The 24,787-nt window shown below is 35.3% G+C and overlaps 2 protein-coding genes across 15 annotated transcripts; one reads left to right on the top strand and one right to left on the bottom strand.

Moving 5' to 3' along the window:
* Nucleotides 1-297: 297 nt before the first annotated feature.
* Nucleotides 298-2,677, top strand: Spt-I (serine palmitoyltransferase subunit I). The gene has a single exon (XM_022075477.2). It carries the CDS (start codon nucleotides 568-570, stop codon nucleotides 1,972-1,974), a length of 1,407 nt encoding a protein of 468 aa, XP_021931169.1. The 5' UTR covers nucleotides 298-567; the 3' UTR covers nucleotides 1,975-2,677.
* A 466-nt stretch (nucleotides 2,678-3,143) lies between these two features.
* Nucleotides 3,144-24,787, bottom strand: LOC110834812 (double-stranded RNA-specific editase Adar). 14 transcript variants are annotated; one of them, XR_015534710.1, is made up of 14 exons: nucleotides 24,554-24,786; nucleotides 24,331-24,368; nucleotides 23,078-23,132; nucleotides 22,774-22,931; nucleotides 21,003-21,498; nucleotides 20,303-20,486; nucleotides 18,783-19,045; nucleotides 17,572-17,683; nucleotides 15,927-16,086; nucleotides 14,643-14,794; nucleotides 14,010-14,152; nucleotides 12,900-13,168; nucleotides 10,609-10,742; nucleotides 9,607-9,702 (listed from the first exon to the last, which is right to left on the bottom strand). XR_015534710.1 is itself a non-coding variant. In XM_022074750.2 (14 exons), the coding sequence occupies exons 1-14, from the start codon at nucleotides 24,600-24,602 to the stop codon at nucleotides 9,682-9,684; spliced, it is 2,190 nt and encodes a 729-aa protein (XP_021930442.1). In that variant the 5' UTR covers nucleotides 24,603-24,787; the 3' UTR covers nucleotides 9,607-9,681. The 14 variants fall into 14 exon arrangements, 9 of the variants coding, with proteins under 9 accessions (XP_021930511.1, XP_021930442.1, XP_021930344.1 ...); XM_022074750.2 differs by having other exon boundaries at nucleotides 10,609-10,698; nucleotides 24,554-24,787; XM_022074819.2 differs by lacking the exons at nucleotides 10,609-10,742; nucleotides 12,900-13,168 and adding an exon at nucleotides 3,144-8,827 and having other exon boundaries at nucleotides 9,509-9,702; nucleotides 24,554-24,785.

The raw sequence follows: 24,787 nt of genomic DNA, 5'->3' as shown, positions 1-24,787 counted from the left end.
TTACCACAAGTTCTATGCACTACTTTCGTGTGAAGCTTTTCTATTTTTTAAATAGTATTGCAAATTACATCTTGCCTATCCCTTGGTAAATTTAAAGAACACCCGACTACCCACGAGTTGTCTTGTAATTATACTATGAGATAAATTCATATACACTAATCAATACAGTTTCTTGGTATCATCTATGGATAAAACTTTTCTATTATCTTAGACGGAGATATGTAAAACTCCTTGACTTGAATATGTCAAAGAACGCCTATGCACACAATCACTTGGAGAAGAGGTACTTGAGAGTAGTAATCGTATGCAACCAAGCACCGATGATCTAGGACAACAATTAGTCAACGCTATGACAAATAGCCGGAACCGCGTACGATGTTTGTAGTAACTGCAAGATAGATGGGTTAGTTATCAATGTGTGATAAGTTGTGAGCGTAAGAGGTGTGGTCAGTTACCTGGAAGGAACGCTCATAAGTATGGTGGTTGGAGTAGGGCGTGGATAATTTCTGTATTCACTGAGCTAATTAAAATTCCTGTGACGCTAACGATATCCACGATAACGTTCGCATGGCTACGCAGTGGGTATTGCTAGAAGTGTTTCAAGCACTGAATGAAGTTCCGTTTTATCATATTTTCCTTGAAGTAGGGTTGTTGATGTGGATTTTGTGGCTCATCTTTCATAAAAGTTACAACCCTAAAGAGCTAGAACAGTTGACAGATTTTGAAAAAGAGAAGCTGATTGAAGAATGGACACCAGAACCTCTAGTTGGGAATGTTGCACAAAACCATCCATCACTGAAGCCTCGTATGGTCAGTGGAAAGGCCGGTAAATTCATTAACGTAGATGGTCACTATTGTTTAAACATGGCAACTCACAATTATCTTGGATTTGTAGGGAACAAAGATATCGAGGAAAGTGCAATTAAAACATTACAGAAGTATGGGGTTGGATCCTGTGGCCCTAGAGGTTTTTACGGTACAGTTGATGTTCACCTGGACTTGGAAGACAGACTTACAGAGTTCATGAAGATGGAAGAAGCAGTTGTGTATTCTTATGGGTTTTCTACAATTGCAAGTGCTATTCCAGCATATGCAAAACGAGGTGATGTTATTTTTGTTGACGAGAATGTGAATTTTGCCATTCAGAAGGGTTTAGATGCTTCACGAAGTAAAATTCGTTTCTTCAAACATAATGATATGGTAGATTTAGAAAGACTTCTAATGGACCAAGCAGCATTGGATAAAAAGAACCCAAAGAAAGCACAAGTGACTCGCAGATTCCTTATTGTTGAGGGCATCTATATGAACAGTGGCAATATATGTCCATTACCAGAGTTGGTGGAACTGAGGAAGAAATACAGGTTGCGCATATTTGTAGATGAAAGTATTTCATTTGCTACTCTTGGAGACCATGGAAGAGGTGTCACTGAATATTACAATATACCCAGAGAGGAAGTAGATATGATAAGTTGTAGTATGGAATGGTCTATGGCTACAATTGGTGGTTTTTGTGTTGGTTCCTCATTTGTTGTAGAACACCAGCGACTTTCAGGATTGGGATACTGTTTTTCTGCATCACTTCCCCCTCTGTTAGCAGCTGCAGCCATTACCTCATTGGATATTATGGAAAAAGACCCCACTCTGTTCAAGAAATTGCAGCAGCAATGTCAGCTTGTTCACAAAGCTCTGAGTACACTGCCTTTGTTTATTTTGCAAGGTGATCCTGATTCTCCAGTTAAACATCTGTACTTGCGTAACCCACCAAACTGTACTAACCATGAATTTAATCTCCTAAGCAAGATTGCTGACTTCTGCATTGAACATGGCATTGCTGTTGTAACAGCTGCATATCTACAAACAGAGAAATTTACCCCAAGGAACAGTATTCGTGTGACAGTGAATAACATGCTGACAGGAGATGAAATCAATAATGTAGCTGTGGTACTTGAGAAGGCTTCTAGTGAAGTCCTTTAAGAACTATATGTTTTTTGTAAATTTGACCGCAGAGTTAAAAGTTTGCAGTTTTTCAATCATATAAGCATTTTAATTGGAGAAGGCTTCCAATGAAGTTCTCTGAGAATTATATTTTTCTTAAATTTGACTACAGAATTAAAAATTGCAGTTGTTCCATTATGTAAGCACTTTAATTAAATGGATGTGCAGATTGTTAATATATACAGAAAGCTTTGAGTGGAAGAAATAGATAAGTGCAGCAGAATATTTATATAAGTTTGGATTGACACTCATATCGTTGAAAAGTAGTTGATTTTGTGAACATAAAGTTGGCATTCCATTACATTTAAAGCATAGATTTAGATAATACTTAGATATGCTATATATAGTTTTAATTTATATAAGTACTATTACAAGGCTTCATTATTGAATTTTTCTTTTTGGACATGTTCTTTTATTGTAAACTTATAGAATACTTGAGATTTAGAGTATTTATTTTCCTGGCATTCATTTCAGTATCAGAAACATGTTACATCTTAATATGCAGCTTATAAAGTGGTTTTGTAACATGCACTAAGGTTATCATAGCTAGGAAACTGCTGCTGGCATGAGTGTAAGGAATCCAAAGATTAATTTTAGATTATTGGCCCTTCGAAGGGCTTATGCACATGTATCTGATATCATGTCTACAATTAACTTCATATAAAGTGCAATCTACTTTTCAGAGGAGGTGCTCTTTCTATTTTAATGTTCCTCAATCCAATAATTCCCCCTCCCCACCATTTGATTTATGCACCCAATCAAAATATTTTGGTTGAACTCATGGGTTGTATACACATCCTCATAACTGACGCCCCACATTAAATTCCAGTGCAGCTGTGTTTGTTTCTTAAAAAGGTTATGTGCTCTGAGGATTTTTGTGAATGCTTAGTTCAGAGGAACAGGAAAAGAGGCAGTGTTCTGTTAGGTCGGGGACAGAGGAAAACACGAAATACTAAACTCAAAATAGCCAATCGCACTTGAGATTTAAGCTAGATATTACTTAAGTATGTACTATAAGTGACAGGTTCAGTGTTTTGGAATCAGGTAGTAGTAAAAAAACCTTGGAGAAGTTAAGAACTATATAAAAGTGTGCAGATTATGTGGGAAGGTTGGAAATCTGTCATTTACATTAAATGAAACATGAGAGGTACTTCTTAATTTATAATCATGATACAGTTCTATGCTCAAGGTGGTGGTTATAACAATAAATAAGGTCTTATATCTGCTTAAAAATTCTAAACTTATTCTCTCCTGAAAAAGTACATGCAAGAAATACTGAAGTGCAGAACTGGCTTATGTTCTCTGAGGGGGGTGGGGGAAATCTGTAACTGGAACACAACTACACAATATAACATATGGGAAAAATTATCAGTGCTTACATCATCATCAACTGCTACAAGGACTGGGCCTTATTAGTCTTGTAGAGAGAGAGTAGTGAATGACCAGCCTATTGACTGCACAATTTCTACTCACTCCTGATTTGACTGCCAGAGCCATCTAGCAGTGAATCAGGAAAGAGGTGGGTGAGAAATGGCAGCTGAATTTGGCTTACGAAACATCTTGTATCATGCTCGTAGGGTTCTTTTACGTGCCATAAATCTACAACATGGGACCACCAGCTTTACTTTCCCTCCAAAGGAAGTTATGCTACGGATTTTTATCACCCTTATAAATCCATCGACCTTGGACAGGTTTGAACCTGCTGACCTTGGGTCCAGTGGTGAGCACGCTAACCACTAGTCCACCGAGGGCTTAAAACATAAACCCACAAAATGTGCTATGCTTATCTTTGTGTATATGTGTGTAAATATACACAGAACTTATTTACAAAGAATAGATTAAATCCAGAAAATTTTTAAACATCTGGTAATTGAACTCACAATATTTCTAAAACTACACATAATACCAAACTGATTTAAAACTTTTATCAGCAAAAACAATATACTGAAGAAACCTACTGTGATAATGTATCTTGAGATTCAACCAGCAGTTTTTGACGGTGGTGAAGCTATACACCAAATTATCTTATTTGGTAACTATACTGATCCATGATACATAAATAATTGGTCATGATTCAACGAAATAATACTGGTCTTGAGTTACACAGTGTAACAAACCTCTGGCTGTTGTGCCAGTCTGACTTTTTCACTTTAACAGCAATGTTAATCTTTCTGAACAAGGTACCAACATGCCAGTGTTATAACAGCATTCTCCAGACTCATTAATTTGTTTAAGTCATATACTATCTAATATTTCAATGTTTCAATGGAGTTCTGCACCATTCCAAAAAGTTAAAACCCGCAATATTTTAAGTATGATGCGAGTAGGCAAATCACTCGCACAGTTATTCCTAATTCTAAAATGGATATGAATGAAAGAAGTATTTCTTTAATTCATATCCACACTATATCCAATTACAGTTTGCTAGCACAGTCCCTGGGTAAAGTAAGACTGTTAAATATTCTGAAAATTCAAAAACTTACAAAATGCTAAGAAAGAGAGAACTTTTAAGTTAGCAAGTTTCATTTTTGTTATGCTGGAAAGTTTAAACAGTACATCATATTGTCTCATCCTAAATTCTTCTTAACTTTCATAAGCATGTTTGATCGTACTTAAAAAGGAACTACAGAGATTATGTTTGTAACACTATTTAAAATATGATATATATTCTCTGGGACCCTGAATGTTTTATAGCCTAGAATACCTGCCAAAGGCTATGATTATCTATGTTATAATGATCAGAAACATTCTATTACTTGTGATATTATAACAGTCTGACACTTGTGCAAGTCAATTAACCTTTCATAAAAATGGGGCAATCACTACAATCAAATACTTAAAAATTCAACAATGTAAAACATATGAAACTTCAAGTAAGATGATTCAAGAACAGCAATATGCTTATGTAATTACAAATCTTAATATTTCTGCTACAGAAATAATTACTGATTCTGTAATGCTGCAGTCACCACTGACGGATGCAAGTACAAGTTTTAACTTTGTAATATCACAACCAAACAGATAAAACAAAAATAAATTTGGGAACATAACTTTTGACAAAATTAATATGCCTGAAACTGAAAACTTAAATGACAATGAACACAATAAATTAATGATTGACAAAGCAACCAAACTAAACATTAAACAGAGGTCACCAGTATATTAAATTATCTCATTTTTATCCAAAGAAATTATATAATCTACTTATATTATAATTTTATGCTTAGTTTTTTACAGAAAGGTGTAATGGTACCAGTATCATATACCATCAATTTCCACATTAAAAAAGATAACTCCATTCTTCTTGTATGAAGAAAATGAAATCCAAATTACATTTACCTTGAATACTAGTATGGTTAATTTTACCAGGAATGTAACAAACATCAACATTTGTGAAGCCTGTCTCTTTTAACATTATGGCACCTTTCTGTCAGGATGAACTGATAAATCATCTATAATGTGAAGAAAAGCTCTTAGAAATTTACACCTGACCAACAAATGACTGTCCTGTTTACTAAATAGTGAATTCCGTTGGTCAGTCTTTATTTTGTATGCATGTTCACTCATACTAAAGAGAGACAGCAGAAAGAACCAGTCATTATAGTGATTATTTTCTTGCATAAATAAAAATACAATTGTGTGATGACAAGTGAGACACTTTGTACCAGAAAAGTATCCTATGGAACAATAATTATACCATCAATATATTAACTACTGAAAATATCTATTTGTTCCCTTGAAGTATTAAAAAAGCAACCATACACAACCTTTCAATAAATATTGAAATGTTGTGTATTTACAACCAATTTTAAATTACAAAACACATTTAAGTTCATTGTTTTACAAGAATCAAACACTGATGCTTTGTTGAGTGAAATGTCCCTCTTTAAAAGCATTAATAACAACAAATAAAAAAGTTATTAAATAAACAGGTGACCACTGTTAATAAAATGTTGCACTTGTTTATAAACATCCTCTTACAAGTTACAGAAAAACTGAAGGATGGGATGCAATGAAATGAGTCACAACTTCAAACAGCAATCAGCCTTATCAAGTGACCTTAGATCAATAGATCTAAGAAATTGTTAACAATGGCTAAAAGAGGGAAGCAGCATTATTTACCTGTTTACAACATTCATATACTTTAACAATAATGTTCCACTGATATAGCCTAATACAATTTTATTAAACACAAATTAAATTTCATTTCAGTGTCTAAAATATTCTCTCCATGCTCTCCCTCCCCTGCAAGAGATACAATACATTGAGCAGAATAAACTGTACATTTGTCCACAAACTGGGTTATGTCTTGCGTTGGATCTGGCAATGTCAGCAAGTGCAATGACATTACTTTTCAGGCACCACTGAACAGCAATGGCTCTGAGTGGGATTCCTGGAGACAAACAACTAACAGAATAGACCTGGTCTTCAGTCCACCATCCCATACTGACTTGGCATAGTGAGGGGCAGAGTCTGGTAAACGCAAGCAACATCATTAATAACAACAATAACAACACACTACCAACTGTTACAGGCAGTATTTGCATGTTTTTCAAACCTATTTGCCTACATTTCTCCATCTACTTCACAGCCAATCTTCATAGACATGTTATATAACATGTTTTGTAGTATCCAGCAGGTGAAGATATAGCGGGAATAATTGTTATAATTTTATAAATATTTTCTCACACAAATAAAAAACCTATGTTGGAATATCAAGTGAGCCACTTTGTGAAGATACAAGTAGCCCATGACATAACAATTGTACTGTCAAATGAACTACTGAATATGCCAGTTTATTTCCTTGAAAGTTAAAGTTTTTTAAAGGATAGTAACCACAAATAAAATTACACCATACACAATAAGACATTTACACAACCTCAAATTACAGAACAAAATTTAGGTTTACTTCAGAACTTGCAAATTTTCATCAAAGAGTTTATTCTGCTGTTTATATGGAATGTCATCCTTCAAGCTGTTAAAACACAACTTTCATGATAAAGAAATGCTAATATAAATACCAATAAATGCTCTATTATGTTAAAATATGGCATGCATGAAATTTGCCTGTGAACAGAAATCTGAGTAACCAGATCACAATGTACTGTAAGAAGTGAGTAGTGTCATGTGGAAGAAGATGTCAAGTACTTTACATGAAAATAGGAGGAGGCTAGTGGTACGAATGTGAAACACATTGTACATTCATGCTCCATCACACCTAAATAAACAGGAAACCATACTATGCCAGGGATCATATATAAATTTGCTCATTAAATTAAATGAGTACTAAATGCTTGTTATTGTATTAATTTTAACATAAATGACTTTACTAAAATTATTTTGAACAAAAATGGAAGGTGTAAACCATACTAGAATATACAAGTGCACGTTCTTTGCAAATTCAGAATTCTGAATGCTTCTCACTGAAACAAAAATATACACCATACATACACTACACAAACATAACATCCTCTTAAATGTAGCAATACACTGCAGGCAATGTAAAAACTTAAGCATCTATCTTTAATGAAAGATTCATTCATTCATTATATTTACCTTTATATTAAAAAAAACAAATGAGTGAATTGGAATCTAATGTACTTTCCACAAAATTCATGGAAATGCATGAACATATACTTTAAATGTTTTATTTCTTCTCTACTGTTATCAGAAACTGAATACTGAGAGAACAGCATACATCTATTATAAACTGAACCAGAAACACAATGTATAACCTATGATATATGCTGAAATGCCTCTTGACCTGTTAGCTCCTAAAGAACAATTATCAAAACAGGATTACTTCAATTATCTTACTTGGTCAACTTTAGTTTCCAACTATACCAATCATGTGGTTTGAATGTCATATTTAAATAATGTAAATCAATAATGATAGACCACAAGGCATATCATGTCTGTGGTAGCATACTGGACTCATATGCATGGGGTGATGGGACTGAATCCTTGTCAAGTCAAAATATCTTTTTTCTTTCATGTGGCTGCTTTTCCAGAGTTTTGTATCTTTTGAAAATCTATAACCATACAACATTGGCCCTACTGCAAGTGACACCAATGTCAATATCAGCTCACATGTTCATACATCCACAATGCTGGTATTACCAACTGTAGGAAATTGAAAAGTATGATTTTAGGGTAGACACCAATCACATAGCATCCACACCAAATTTCATCCAAATATATCCAGCAGTTCCCAAGCTGAATCATGAGGGACAGACAGGATCAACCCCACATGCATTCTCATGCAAAGAATGCATAATGGATAGCGCCTTTACTTTAAAATTTGATTTTTATCGACAGTGTATTTCTTCTCATGTATATTTTGTTATTTTAGGAGGCAATTTGATTTTGTTCCCCGCACAAATTCAAATATAAATTGTAATAAATCACAAAGTAACGGTTTATTTATCTCAGCAGCCATTTTATACATGATCCCTAAAATTTGTTTATCTACTGCAGTGTTACATGACTAGAAGAAAAGTAAGTTAATATTAATGGTGCTTGGGGTTAACTACTAATTTGAGATGAGTTGTGAGCAAGAATAAAGGAAGTGCTAAGCTCAGTTCTCCAGACTCTGCTCTTTACTGGTGCCAAGTGTGGATTTAGCTTCTGGGAGCAACTGTGACAGGGAGGGACGGAGGACTGAGCAACTGCTCTATTCTGCAAGGTAAACCCCAAAAGGATCATCTTCCAGTCACTGATGATTATTTAATACAGAATCATCTAATTCAAACTGGTCTTGTTCTATTGGCTTCTTCAGCCATGTGCCCAGTCCAGCTTTGTGGAATGCAAGCACCAGCTGCTCCTTTGCCATCTGCAATACACAGCAACATGAACAATTCACTCTACTGTAATAAGAGATTATGGCAAAATTCAACACTTTGCACTACACATTAACAAGGAATACAGCAAAGGATATAATTCTGTATATCAGTAATAACAAATAGTTTTCTTGTAAACTGGAAATCAATTCACTTCTTAGTCATCCTCTTTTACATACATCAGTTTAGAGGATAGAAATAACCATTATAGAAGGAGCAAACGTTTACCACTGCTATTGCACATGTTCACAATCAAATGATACTCCCACTTTGATATGTGACACAGAGAAAGAGATATTAAAACAAGTTGCATTATTCAATGCAAATACAGCTTATCAGTATATGCTGAAATTAGTATAAGTGGTCAGAAGACTAGTTTTAAATGTTAGAGACTCTACATAAGAAACAAAATGAAAAGTCCAAATTGTAAAGAACACAGATCATGAAGATGGTTGTAGCACCATGGCACTACAACTCAAAATACAGCCATCACTGTACTCACAGCCATGAGGACATTAAATCCTACATAATAAATAATAAATCATTACTTAAAATGATGAATGCATAAAACTATACAATTCTTTATCTGCTTTGGTTAATTTTGACTTGGAAACTTGATGTACACCTGTCTTTCCAACTGTTATTTTCCACAGAGAGAGGCACACTGGACATACCTTATAATCTTGAACTGCTTCTTTAGCACCTGAGTACTGATGTGGACATGATCCAACAGTCAATCCTGTTATTGAACCAATTCTTCCCACAAGATTGAAGAAACGTTTGAACAGGCATTGTTTTGACAGGCGAGATGCAACACCTTGATCATCTTTGCCTGTTATTGAGTTAATTATCTCAGCATCCTCTTGTCCTAGAATTCAACAACTATGTTTGTCTCTCAACTATAAAACAAAGATGAGTTTCTTACATATGCAACATAACTAACACATACCTTCTAATAAAATAAACAAGAGAATTTGTATAACATTTACTAAAAGTTGTATTACAACAAAACCATCAAAGATATAATAAATATAAGAGAAGGGCTGGAAATCGTGTTTCACAAAAACTCAAAAGGACTCAGAAAATATAAAAGTTGAATTAGTTCTTACATAGCCCTTAACATGAATTAAACTCACACATGGTAACACCTGCATAACAAACGTGACATATACCAAGTTTTAAGAAAAGACTAACAGAATACAGCAGAAGTTTATTTAGTAATTTCAGTAGTGGCTTTAAAGTGAAAGAAACTAATCTAAAATCAAAATAATGTGATAAAATTGAGTGCAGGTTTCTGAGTTTAAACAAAAATCAGTAGTATTTTGGGCATTGTTACTAATAATGGACAGACATAAGAAATTATAGGTAGTTTTAACTCTCACTTTTAAACATATCTATAAAGTAAAGCTTTCATGGTGACTGAAGTTGATGAAAGACTCTCGGGTTACAAGCTGCGTCAGGTGGCTGAGTGGTGAACAAATCACATCTTCTGCCAACATTTTGAGAACAATCTCTGCTCTCATCCTCAGGGCTGCTGCGTAACAAATCTGATCCTTTGTAGCATGCTCGCTGATGGGCTACAAAGGATCAGATTTGTTACGCAGCAGCCCTGATGATGAGAGCAGAGATTGTTCTCGAAATGTTGGCAGAAGATGTGATTTGTTCACTTAAGCCATCTGACATGGCTTGTAACCCAAGAGTCGTTCATCGATATCTAAAAATAATTGAAAATTATATAACAATAGTCAGTTGTGGCCATAATGTAAACTGATACCTTCTGAATAGAAAACAGGTGTGGTAATATGCCACAAAGTTGATCTTTTTGGGAACTGGCAATGTTATCATGTCCTGGGACTTTCTCCTTCTGAAATTGTTTCAGCTTTATTCATTCTTCCTCCAGGAATACAGCTATAATGAACAGTTTTTTGCCCTGTGTCACCTGCTTGGACTCTATTCCAAAATAAACAACCTCCAAAATACACTCTGTACAAAATTAAAAATTCTGATGACATTTCTTGTATCTCTTAATAGGTGGACAAGAATGACTTAGTGTATATTGGATAAGTTTCTGCAAAATTCTCAAGAGATATATCTGATTTTTTTTTGTGGAATATCACAGCTTTCTTAAAAGATACCAGGCAGTCACTGAGATAGACAAAACAAGTGCATTAATGCTACCAGGAGAATGACTGCTGTAGTACATCACAGGACAGAACTGGGTTTGAGTAAAATAGCTTCTGTACCACATCAGAACAACACAAGATTTCTTAACCCTTTAAAGCACACCTGCTTTAGTGTTCAGTAACTGAATTCTGTCTACACAGCACATTTATAGATTTTGTATAATTCTCAGAAGAAACTAATTATTTCCTTAACTTTTGCAATAGGGGGCACTTGTAATAAGTCTCTAGTGCAATGTCAGAGGGTATTTAAATATTAAACATTCAAAATACAGTATTTTATATAAATATTGAAGTTCATATTATATTCATTAAATTCTACAGAATCACATAACTCGTTCCAGCTTACCTCAAAATTTAATTTGATACTGTACAACTCAGAAATCCTTCTAGGCATGGTCTGATATCACAAGCCTGGCAGCAAGAGAGTATTTTTTTCTGTTATTTGCACACACAACACACCCTATTTGTGGCCTTACCTTTTTTCCCATGGGTGGCATTTTCCTCAGGAAATGTCTTCTTCTTGGTCAAACGAGCATGTTATCAGATACATGACAGCCTGACACTTTGTACTCAGTATCACCAAACTGCAGGAACAGCTCCTATGCCAGCAGAACTTTAAACACCATATGACGAACATGTTTCCTGGTAATGTGCTCATGTGTTATCAATGAATTTACCACAGTAGCCTTTAAGTATCCTGAAGAGTTCAATATTCCTCTTATGCAGAAATTTGCTTTCTACTAAACAGGCTGTAACAGCTGATCCTTCAGATCAATACCTCTTTCTGTAATACTCAGAGGCTTTTCCTTTTCTTTTCCTCTATTTCAGACTGAGTTTCAGCCCCATGGTACATAAAATCATTGTAACAATTTATAACTTCACTTCGCAACAATGAATAACCCTGAATTCTGAGGTACTACTATGCCCTTCCTAAATTCTTTTACTGTTTTGGGCACTCCCTTTCTGTTTAGTCAGAGTGTCCCCTAACAACCAGCCCATTTATTCTTGAGTAATGTAGTCAGTCAGTTGACACAGTTGTCCAGCCACAATGTTTGTCCTTTGTGGAATAAATATCTGACTATAACACAATAGAAGCGGTCTTCTTGGCGGCAGGTTATCTTATGTGACTCCAAACTTGTCACTGCCAGTGTGTACCTCAAAAGACCAGATGTAGACTCCCACAATTCACAGGTCCTTATGCTAAATTTGGGAGCTTCCAATGGCAAATACTGCTTGAAAGATAACATTCCCTTCCACAGTGTCAGATATTTTGACCAGGAACATAAAGATTCTGAAGTTTTCTGTTCAGATATGAAATAACAGGAAATATTTTGAAAAATATAAGAGAGCCAACACAATTGTCTATGCAGTTACAATCAGAAAAATGGATTACGCTGCATATTAGTTGATGCCTGTGCCTTGATATCACGTCACTGAAGCCTGGTGTTGACAGAATTCCTTTTATAGAAAAGCAAGACCTATTGGTGGATTTACTTATGATCCCCATTAGCATAAAAAACCAGTCATAACACACATTTTGTTTACAGTCATAGGGGGTTCACTATTTGACTACAATACAAGTGAAAATGTTTTGAAATTTATGAACTGCTGGGTGAAGCATTTTTTTTCAACCACAATTTCATCGCACAAGTCTATTATAGAACATTAGAAAAACAACTACAATGTCACGCTGGCCTGTATTATTCTCCATTCCAGTCTGAACCTGACCAATGTGTGCACTTTCTAGTTATTATTCTGTTGCTATGGCACTGATTGCATAGACAACAGTACAATCATCATAACTATCAATGACACTCAAAATCAATATCAGTCATCAGAATCATATCAAAATAATAAATTTTATCAACACTCAAATTCTTACCCTTGCTACTGGATGCTGAGTTTGATACTGGTAAAAGTGACGTAAAGCTGTCCCTGATATATGCTGTAAAGGAGACCGAGGGGAGTAGAGAAGGTATAGCTCGTACTTGTTCTCAACCTTGGCACTAGATGAATGGGAGTAGTCAGAGTCACATCTCGGCCATGCTTTAATCCCAGGGAAATAACCCATGATACCCTCTGGATAGGAGGCTGGGAAGGCTGTAGAGCCAATATGGATGCAGAGATTAGAAGAAAAACCCTCTGCTCCTGCTGGGGATAGAACCTCAGTTATACAGTCCATAGTCAGCCAATATACTGACTATTTACTTTGATTGCTGTCTCTGACTGATACTGGTGGTACAAGAATATTCGTAAGGCACAATCTTTGAACTTTAACCTTTAACTTATTGTATAGTCACATAACATAGTTACAGATTTAAAGACAGCCTTATGAAGTCTTCATATTGTTACAAATTTATGACAGAAGCATAAAACAACTTACTACAGATGCTTCGAACAGAAGAACAAGAAACTCAAAGATGCATATAACAACCCTATTATACCACGCCAAGGCATGATTCATATGCCAAACAGAAGCACAGAACTTTGTCCATGAGGGTACACCTTTCATTTAAAAAAATACTTTTGAAAAGTACTTCAACATTTGAAGCAAACTGAGATTTTGCACTGAGAGGCAAACTGATGAACTGTATTTTTCTTTCAATGTTATGATGGTCATAAAATAAAGCAGAAGTAGGAAAAATTAAGCAAGAAACAAACTTGCATATCAACAGAAAGGGCAAACCTTTACCTTCAAAGAAACATAATATATTTTAAACACCTTTAAAGTGTGCAAGATGAAGTAGTATGAAACACATCCTTAGTGTGTTAGTGCAGTGCATTGATGTTGGTGACATACAACAAAAGAAAATGCTACATATTAAAAATAAAGGTGTCCAAGGTTTAAATAGCATTATCAAACTGATTTTTGTAACAGAAAAGTGCTGAGTTGTTTCTGAGGTAAAAATTTAATTTCTAAATATTATTTAGATGAGCACCATATTTTAAAGCATTAATTATAATTAATACTATGAACCATGCATCTCCCTACCTGTGGTCCAGTTCACACTGTAGTTAGGTGCCTTACCAGGCTGTCGTACCTCTGGTGAAGTAATAAGGCTCATAAGTGGCTTGTTCAGTCGATAAGGAGGAGGAAGTCCTTGGATTGTAGTTTCAATCCTACCACACACAGCCCTGGAAACAAGTGATTTTACAAATTTCCTTATATACAGACTGCCAGAATGCAAAGTAAAATCATGAATATGCAAATATTTTTCATAAATACTGGCCATCATTACAATCATTGCAACAAAGCTGCTTTAAAACATTATTCAAATAACTAAAATGTTATAAGATGGAAACAACACATACAGATGTGTAGTAGACACGATAATACAAACAAGAACCTCCAATACAAAATTTTATTAAAACCAGTTCAATGGTTCTTCAGTTGTGACATGACACAGCATAAAATAGAATTTAGTTTCATAAATTTTCAAGATACACTGCTACAAAAGAACATTTTCAAAACATGGCAATTAATGAAAATGGCTGTCCTCTGGGTTGTTGCATTGCGTACTCTGGTAGTTTACCGACGTTTCAGAGGTGCTTGCCGCCTCCATCATCGGAGCAATTCTTATAAGGTACATACAGAAATTGATTAATTTTATAAGAATTCACTTGCCTGTACATATGGCTGGGATGGAATAAACTTCCAAGCACAATACTCTCCAGGTATACAGGCTCAACAAAATGTGACAGTAACGCTCCTTGTACTCCCACAACATTCCACCTGGCAATCTTGTCTGAACATGACATTGTCAGCAATCTCTGACCCTAAAAGAAGAACTAACTACATTCACAGATTTGAATTATTACAATTACACTTATGATGTAAACTAGTAGACACAAGGACTAGTAACAGCTCAGGTGCTGTTAAGCAACCACTGCACACACGCTTTATTTAATACCAGGCAGAACTTAAGCATTCACAGCCTACTGGTAATTATATGAACAATTTACTTGAACACTTTGCCCACACAAAGTGCCAAAGTACTGAAATCAAGATAATGAAGAAAATTAGTTGTAGTGCTACAATGAAGACCTTCTTGTGCACTTGCACTTAAAGAATAACACAGGTGTGACGATAAATACAGAACCTAAATGTACAAAACCCATTTACTTGTACCATACAGTACTGTTCTGCATCACACACTTAAGCCATCAGGAACACTGCTAAAAACCATACATGTTCGTAACATTTACCACACCATGGCATTGACAGCCACTGTCTGAGCTATTCTGAGTGTGCTGTCCCCCCTCCACTGAGCTGGTATGAAAATTACAAGTGTATAAACACATTTCACAACCAATGTAATCTCAGTGGCCAAAGATTATTTCTGTTAAGTTTCTTTAACTATTAGTTACGATAACTAAACACACTTGTATTAAAATCCATATCTGTTGTAGAATTTCTATAAGCGGTACTTTCCCCATTGTTTAAGAAAAATTACGAATGCCAAATGTCAGTAGAGTACTCAGAACTCTAACTCCAGAATACAGTCTGAAAGATTTAAACACATATGAAGCCATTTAGACAGGATGCAGATACTATCCCTTCTAACAACTGTGACAGGAGATGAAACATGGGCTTAGCACTGGGATCTGGAACTTGAATAGGAGAACATGCAGTAATAGTGCAAAGCATGTTTTGTGTCCAGAAATCTGCTGGCAAGATTATGTGCTCCTTAAAATCACATGGAATAAATATGTTGCATATGAAGGTAACTACTTTGGAAGATAAAATTTTTCCATTATTTTCTTATAGCTTCCTATAACACTCCTCTTGTACCTATGTCTGCTCTTTTTGTACCTCTTTTGTATATCTTATGTTACTAGTACTTACCTGTAAATTAAAGCTTTGTACAAACAGGATGCTCCCATCTTTAAGATTAAGACCAAGACTTACCTGTAAAACTCCATCCCAAGTTTGAATACCATCACTTGACTTCACTGGGATAGTTCCCTCACCAGACTCTATTTTTGTCCTTAATTGTCCTCGTGCTCTTCTGTTTGGATGCTTATCAATGGAGTCATCTTGAGATACAGCCTCATGAGGAGAAAAGATCCTTTAAAAAACACAACAGACGTGAACGTGAACAGATTCAATAATAGGCATCTGAAAAATATTTCATGATAAAGCATCCTAAATTAAAGCAAAAACTAATACAAAAAATACACTTCCTTTTAACTAGAATTAACCATAAAATGTCACAACTAAACTGTAAGCTGAACACTTAAAGAACGCTATGAAATAAAGACTGGTATAAGGTACGATACTGTTACAGGATTGTTCAAGGAACCACTCACTAGCTCAGATTTGAGCACAAAGAAGTCAGCTGCAGTCTTCTGGTGTGTGACGCCATGTAGTCTTGTAGTTACCAAAATTTCAGAGGAATATATCACTTCCATCTTCAGGGCTGAAGTGCACTTCAAGGCAAGATTATGCAGTCTCACAATCCAGAAGACCACAAACGACAACCATTTACTACCTTCCATCCATTCTGGCAGGAAATTGTTGAAAACTGACTGACAACTAACCAACACATAAAACATGATCACAGTAGCATGGGAAGAACAGAAACAACACTCTTCTATTGTATGCTATTTGCCTAATTCTAAGCCAATCAGAAAAGGGTTGGTAGCATACTTTTGTAATTCAACCTTCCCAGATTTTAATTGTTACAGTTCAGTGACAAGATCTGGTAAACACAATAATAAACTTTCAGCTTCCATGAAAGGTAGGAATTTCTTAACCAGCAGAAGTGTTACCAGTTTCTCAAGGTAGACTTTGCTCCATGGAGTTAATACCCATCACATGAAATATTATCTCTGTTATAGCCAGTATACAGCCTACTATGTAATGCTTACCAAGGCCCTTTCCCTGGGGTAAAGCACAGCTGGGGCATGATGCTGACTGTACTCACCCTTATCTAGTGGCAAGATTAAGAATGAGTAGAAGCATATAGCAGGACAGCTTTACTTTATTTCCACTATACTACAAAACTTTTCATCTTAAAATGGTGTTTCACTCTGAAAATACTTTAGAAAACTGTCATAATTCAAACTTCTTAAATTATTTTTAGGACCTATCTGGTACACGAAATTAGTGAACATTAACTTCATGCTACAGCAGCCTTCCTGACCACTTACTATGTACACCTCTTCAATCATTGCCACGCTGTTACATAACCCAAAGGTTTTATCATCACCATCACAAAACCCAGCCATTACGTCCTGTTCTGATCAATACTTATTGATTTCACATCTTCACAACCTACTTTTCAATACTTTTTACCCCTTTTTCTTCTGACAACCAATAAAAAGCCACATTTTTACACTCTGGTAGAACAACAAACATAAAAATGTGAGCTACGAGATTTGCTAAGAGCAGAAAAGTGGGAGGAGAAAAAGAAAACCCAAATTCAGCTGAGAATGACAAGCAGCAATGAATACGTTTAACATTCTTGGACTTAAAATTCATTATATGGAGCTTTCCTTGTATTTACAAAGCAAAGTTTAATAAAGCATGCCATCTTAGCTTCAATACAAACCTAGCATCTCCACAGGGTGCAGTATTTATGTATAAATGAAATTTGATATTGTCCTTCAACTGATAACCTTTACCATTAGGCCGAGGTACAAAAATGGATTGTTCTGATGTTTCTGAAATTATAAAAAAGAAAATGTTACAGTTTCAGTCAAAACAGCACATGATCAACTAGCAAGAGAATATGTAATGCTGATACACAATTACTGATACACGGCTAAATCAAACTGTACATGTAATTTGTTCCTTCAAATGCTTATTCCAGAAAGACTTCAGCATTAATTCCAGATATGGTATACAAATAAACATGCCTGTCTCTCAGAAAGGACTTCATCATGGCCTGAAGACCAGATGCAGAGCTTGGCATAAAACTAATTGGCAGGTAACTGTAATTAAATTTTAAGAAAAATAAAAATTTAACTTTATCATTCACATAAACAAATGATATCCTTTGCACAATTAACAAACAAGACTGCAATTTCTTTATAACCAATTTACATTTGACAGGTACCTTGTATTCATGTGAAAAACGATTTCTTTGAAGCAAATAAACGGAGGATTCAAATGCACCCTTGTCAGTGTCCTTTCAAATCTTTTTTCTGTCCCTTACTGAACAATGACAGTGCCAATGCACTTATTCTACACTTTTCTATAAAGTTCATTCATCAGTTTGCTTCTAAATTAATTAATTAATTTTTACTCTATCAAAATCTGTTTTAGCTTTTCTGATCATCTATCACACACTGTATGTCAATAACTTTATTACAGTCACTGATGACTCAACTCTGTAAAGATACAAATAGGCTGCCCAGATGCTACAGTCACCAGCCATAATGCCCTTTCACCTGATTCTTCCATGTGTATGCTGCCCCAGCCTAACTTCACACCACCTTGTAATCACTGCAGTGTTACCAGATGGCAGATAAAAAATGACATCTCATAACAAATTATGAAAACACATTATGTACTGAAAAATGTATGATGTATGAGTGGGCGCACACACACACACACACACAAACTATAAAGTGGCAGTGTATATTTTCACTGCGTTAAAAAACATCAATATATTGGTATGGGTTAAACATTTCACTGTAAAATAAAAATACACCAGATAACTGGTTTACACGCTGAATGGGACAGAAGTAAGATTTTTTTGTACAAAATTAAATGACACCCTGGCTGTAAAAAATAATATAAGAATAACTTGAAGCAAACCTGAGTTCATGTGCATTTCAAGCTGAGCGTAAATAAAATCGCAGAGGCAACGGCGGGCAATAATCTCAGCATGAGTGTCGTTCAGAGAAGCTCCAAGCACACTCATGTGTTCCCCATTGATGCATTTGGTACCTGTGGCTACTGAGATAACTTTTGCATCTTCCATCTGAGGGCCTATAGTCATCACAATGCCCGCCAAAACCTTCCGTCGAGAATGCATGGGCTGTCCTTCGGTCAAATCTGTAAACTTGCTTATCACCAACCTGGGCGAAGAAAGAAAATATTCTTTTAGCTGTACCGACTGAATAAAATTATTAAATTATGTTCATTATAACATCTCTGAAAATACGTAATAAGTACTATCATATTATATCTCACATAAAAGTACAACTTTCATCTGGAGTATGCCCCAACCTTTGTGGTGAATAAAGTAAAAATGTTCACTTACTTTCCCAGTTTACTTACCAGAAAGAATATATTCATCTTCCCCAGTTTTACCTGCATCAACACCAGTTCTTGTACATCTTCACTAAGTGTCCTGCCCTATATCAGCTTTTCAGAAGCTTTTAATCTTTGTCCAGCATCCAATAACACAATCTACAATTCATCACCATGCACACAACTGGCCATAATTTAACACTGCCTCTGTATAAACATGAACACTAGTGAGCAGGGCCCTTTTAAGAAGATGAGTCAAAAAAATCTGCCTGTCATGAAACCTGAAGGTTCAATACCAAATTCAAACAAGGTATCACCACTTAATCTTATTTTTCATTTTCAATTTTCTTCCTTTAGGATGGGAGACCAAGATTCACATCCATACAAAAACCAGGCAAGGTTACAGCTTTGCACATGTTTTAAATGTTGTATTTTTGGACAGAAAGCAGAATGATAAAAGATTCTGAATTTTACTGCAGCATGCATTCTCTGAACTTAAATCTACTATTAATTTATCTGTGAATATAGTTATGGTTTGTTACTTTTGCTCCTTATATTTTAACTTCACCCTATTTTTAAAATATGTGTTAAATATCTTTATATTATGACTCTGTCCTGCATTCTGTTGATAAAATATAAAGATATACTAAATTATTTCTGCATTTACATCTAGACCATTTCCCTTACTAGCATCTAGTGGCAATTGTAGACTCCATCGTTCCTAAATTTTGTGTTACACAAAATATTCAATTCATATTAAGACTTAAATAAATATCATACAAAGAAACCTTGTTCTTTCCAGTGTTTTTGGCATGTTTCCCAGCTGCTGAAATCTTTAATCCTTGTCTTCTGAACACTGCATGAACAAGGTTTGCTTGCATACAATTTGTGGCGAGTATGAACATGGCTGTGTATGGGGTTGCAGTGCTGTGTAGTCCAGTAGCAGCTTACTGACATTTTAGAGGCAGCAAGTACCTCTGAAACATTGGTAAATGTCTATCAGACTACACGATGTTACAACCCAGAAGACAGCCATCTTCAAGGTTTTCCTGTGTCATACAGAACAATGATAACTTATTCACCTGGATATGTGATCAGCAAGGACTTGTGGCAGAGCCATCTGTTCAAAGGAAACTGGTGGAGCACTTGGAGAACCTAAACTCCTGTTTGGCTGGAGCGGTGATGTGAATGGTGAAAATGTGATATTGTACAGCTTGGCTAACGCTGCCTTCGCTGCTGCTGCTTTACCCAGTTTCTTGCTTGGACCTATAATAAAACATTAACGTAAATACAACGCAGTTCAAACATATATAAACATCATCATCTTATCATGGGCTACATTATTTTCCTTATTATGCAAATACTTTCATTTCCACAATTCAAGAAAGGAAACTAAATTACATACATTTACAAAAATATTAAAAAATATATTTGTATCTTTTAACAACTAAATTAAACATCTTAAAATATTTATTCCCAAAAGCAACCATTTCCTAACAATACCAATATTCATGTAAAGAAATATTACTTATAATATTCATAGTTCATTCATACCAAAATCCTTCACATATTTCATCCTCTCTCATTCTTTCTATAAAAGTGAATATAAAGACAGCAAAGCAGAGTTAACATATCTAACTACAAAGTGTTGAAACACATGGAAGCATACTTCAATAATGCTGAAGCCCAGTCCATCGAGTTCTGATCTTTTCACTAACTTAACGGCTCTATCAATTCCCTACACCTCCAGCAGTCTTTAATCTTTCAGATCTAAAAACTCACCTGTTCCTTCAAATCTTTCAACATCAATAGTTACAGACATAGTAAACTTGGCATATGGTTCACCATCTTCTGAAACACAGTCAAACTTAATCCCTGGCCGGAGTTCGTTAAGAAGCATGACAGGACTCTTGTCTCCTGGATGAATAGGCAACCTTGGTGCACTGTTGTGACATGCTGGCGGAAGCATCGGATGGATGGGCGCACCATTACCGCTCTGAACTGTAGGTGCTTGAGACACAAGGGCAGTTTCTGTACTATTCACATCCCCTGAAGTTGTACTATTGTTGCTGTCCAGTGGTTGAAAAGCATTAAAAAGAGAGCCTTCAGTTTCTGTTATATCACTTGTAAAGTCCAGGTCTTTAAAATGCATATTCATTGCTTGCTGGGCCTCAGGAGCATTCTTGAACTGCACAAAAGAACGGAGAGCAGCCTCCGCTGCAGCATGCTTGGCTAGCTTCTTAGATCGTCCTTGCCCTTCAAAAACCTGACCATTCACCTAAAAAAGCAGGTGCAAAAGTCAGTGTGTGTACTGGAAATAATATTAACAGAAAAAAATAAACTTATTAATTTATAGCAAAAAACAGTAATGAATGAGTTTGTATTAGAAGTAAAAAAAATATTTTTAAAAATTCTTCTGCTTTGAAGTGCACTTTTAACAATGTAATAAATATGCACAGTTCTTGAGGGATGCTCACATAACACTTTGGTTCTAGATCTTTATTACATAAAAAGTATGGATGCAGCATTTCAGAAGCATATGTCTGACCCAACCAAATGGAAGACGCATTTGCAAACACTGGTGCCACATGGGAGTGTATTATGATACTAGGAACCAAAATACCATACTTCTGAGTCTGCTAATACTAATTCAATGTCTAAACTGCACAACATTGGTGCAGTACAATTGTACCAGAAATCATGATAGAATTTTTTTGATTTTCAGTCAATAGAATCAGTTTGATCTTAATCACATAACTATTCATAAAAAAACTATGAAGACAACGGGTCCTTCAGGGAGAAGTAAGAAATACCAAACCCCATAAACTTACAGACGTAGCACAAAAGAGACATTTTCCTGGATACTATGAATATTACAGATTACCGACACTACTTACAAGGGCATGTTTCTGCTGGCTTGTAATTCTATTATATGGAAAGATTCTTAGCACCAGTGCACTTTGGTTTGCCACATGTACAATATTTTGGGGAAGAGTTCTCAGCTGATGTTTGTGATATTTACATTTTGTAACGTTTGTCTACAACTGTTTTCAGACATTTTTAAATAACTGTACAGTCTGTATTTTTTTTTTCAGAAAACCAGTCCTTCTAACAACAAAAATACTTTAGTTTTGTTGAACGTAGTTTTCTATCAAAGTACATAAAAAGTATCCGAAAATATAGCAAGGTACAGTATGATAAAAACAAACTTTTCTGTTATGTAAGTACAGAAAACAATTTAATTTTCTTGCTATTGCTAAGATGTAAATTTCTGCAGTGTTCAATACTAATTTATACATACATGAATCACATGCTGAGTAAGTTTTGTTACAACAATGTTGTGTTAAAATTTTCCCATGGCCCTTCATTCACATAAGGTTGTAGATTCAGTACTGGCAATCAAGATAATTCATTCAAAATATTCATATACTTATAATCCTTATTTGCTCCAAGATATGTCATGATACCCCACAGACTTAGAATCATACACACGAAGTGGCCCAAGAACATAACAGAACAATTACAGCCCATCAGTAAAAGGTTTACAGTATACCTCAACAGAAATTGTAAATGTTGGAGCATGGACGGGTCCGCTCATGCTCACTGTGTTGTATGTAAGTCCTGGACGTAGCTCATTAAGAGCACACACAGCATTCTTTGGCTGTGACTGAGTCACATATTTCTTTTTCTTCTTTCTGGCAGGACCAGCTCCTAAAAGAAACAGTAGATTATGTAGAGGTACATGAAGACAGCCAAGCCTTGCTGTCAGCCAGGAAAGTCTCTCCTTTGTTAGGAACACACAATATATCTACTTTGAAGCGTATTCCTTTGGCTGATAGAAATAAAACACGACTCACCATCAGAATCAATTGGAAGAGATCTCTTCTCTCCACGTTCTTCCACAAATATGACCTGCGAAGAAAAAAAATTGAAATAATCTACAACATGAAAATAAATTGTATCTTTCTTGTTTTCAGACTGGTATGGTCTAAACTGCAATAAATCACCCTGAATGACAAAAAGCTTAATTATTTAAGAGTGTAACAAATATGTAACGGCAAAGCATTCTTCCAAAGTGTAGCTCACTGAACACAAACATTTATAACAATCTTATAAAATTAAGATTACTTCAGGAAATAGATTCTTGTTTTATTTATCAACACCATGTCAAGTACAGAATATGTTTCCACTGGCAGGATGACTAAGAACTATGAGCAAGAAAGGAAGTGACTTGATTGCTTGGTATTTGTCCAGCAGACCAACAGAAAGCACAAAATTTAGCTAACATTTAAAATTGTACCCTTTAAATACAGAACAGGTATATCATCACAATATGATCTGAAAGAAAAAGGTATAAAATGATTGACTGACAGCAGTGTTGATAATGAATGAAGAATAAATCCCTTTGTTCACTGGTCACGATTCATGTAAATACATATTATTACATTCCTTGGATCCAGATCCATAAGTTAGTCAAATGACAATACAATGTGGAAGAAGTCATAAAAAATACAATATATATATATATATATATATATATATATATGTATATACACATACACACACACACATACATTACATACATACACACACACACACACACAGAAGTGCAATTCAAACTATTATAAACTTCTTTTCAAATAGACTAAATAAACATTTCACATAAAGTAATGAGTAAAGAGTAAAAGTAAAGCTGTCCCACTATGCACCATGTAGGCGCTTAGGGGGAGAGGTGGTATAGCTCCTACTCATTCTTGACCTCACCACTACATAGGGGTGAGTGGTTGGCATCACACCCCAGCAGTGCTTTAACCCCGGGAAAGGAAGCTGGTACCCATTGAATAAGAGGCTGGGTGGGCCCCACGGCCAGTCTGGGCCATAAAGTAATGACCGTTTCAAATAAATCCACATACGTACAGTAAATAAATTATACCTTCATGCCTACACAATAGCACATAATTCCATGCCTGAGCTTCAGAAATATCTAATGACCACTCTTCTTTAAAGTTAAATTACTTATTCATTACTTCTGGCTTAAGAAAGTTCACCTCCTACTTAAATAGCAATATTTCAGTAGGTTTATTTCATTCCTTCGAGATTTATTACTTACATCTGGTAAATTGTCTTCAACATTCACTCCACTATTTTCTGAAATAAAATAATTTCATGTCAAAATGATAATCATACACAGGTCTACTACGTATGAACAATGCCGCCAACAAACTTAGACATGACATCAAATTTAGTAAGTCTTTCACATTCGATTGAAGCATTTTTCTTTTTCGCCATACGAACACTTTAAACATAAAGGTTAGTATATAAAGAACTACTACCTGAAGACGCATGTACTTCCGATTTTGTTATTTCCATAGGCGATGACATCCTGGCAAATCTCTATGGCTTATTATTGATTTAAAATGTCTTAAATCGGATACATTAATATGATATAGTTGGATACGACCTACATTTAATTACACAGGTTAGCTTCTCTTGGTGCAGATCATATTGCCAACTAGAATGAACAAAGCACGGAAATCGTCGCCCGTTATCGTTGGTAAACTACTGTC

The sequence above is a fragment of the Zootermopsis nevadensis genome, unplaced genomic scaffold (genome assembly GCF_977971745.1).
Source record: "Zootermopsis nevadensis isolate Lab colony 2312 unplaced genomic scaffold, Znev_1.0 Znev_ptg000011l, whole genome shotgun sequence".
Lineage (NCBI taxonomy): Eukaryota > Metazoa > Arthropoda > Insecta > Blattodea > Termopsidae > Zootermopsis > Zootermopsis nevadensis.
The sequence above is the reverse complement of the archived record's forward strand: the minus strand, read 5'-3'. Positions and strand labels throughout refer to the sequence as shown.

Bases quoted from the DNA above. Each gene is read 5' to 3' on its own strand.
- LOC110834812 (XM_022074652.2), bottom strand. From the start codon at position 24,602: ATGTCATCGCCTATGGAAATAACAAAATCGGAAGTACATGCGTCTTCA. The intron at 23,133-24,330 runs GTAAGTAATAAA...TTTTCTTCGCAG, and splicing joins TTGAAGACAATTTACCAGAT to GTCATATTTGTGGAAGAACG. The intron at 10,699-12,899 runs GTAAGAATTTGA...AAACAATTTCAG, and splicing joins CTCAGCATCCAGTAGCAAGG to AAGGAGAAAGTCCCAGGACA.
- Spt-I (XM_022075477.2), top strand. From the start codon at position 568: ATGGCTACGCAGTGGGTATTGCTAGAAGTGTTTCAAGCACTGAATGAA.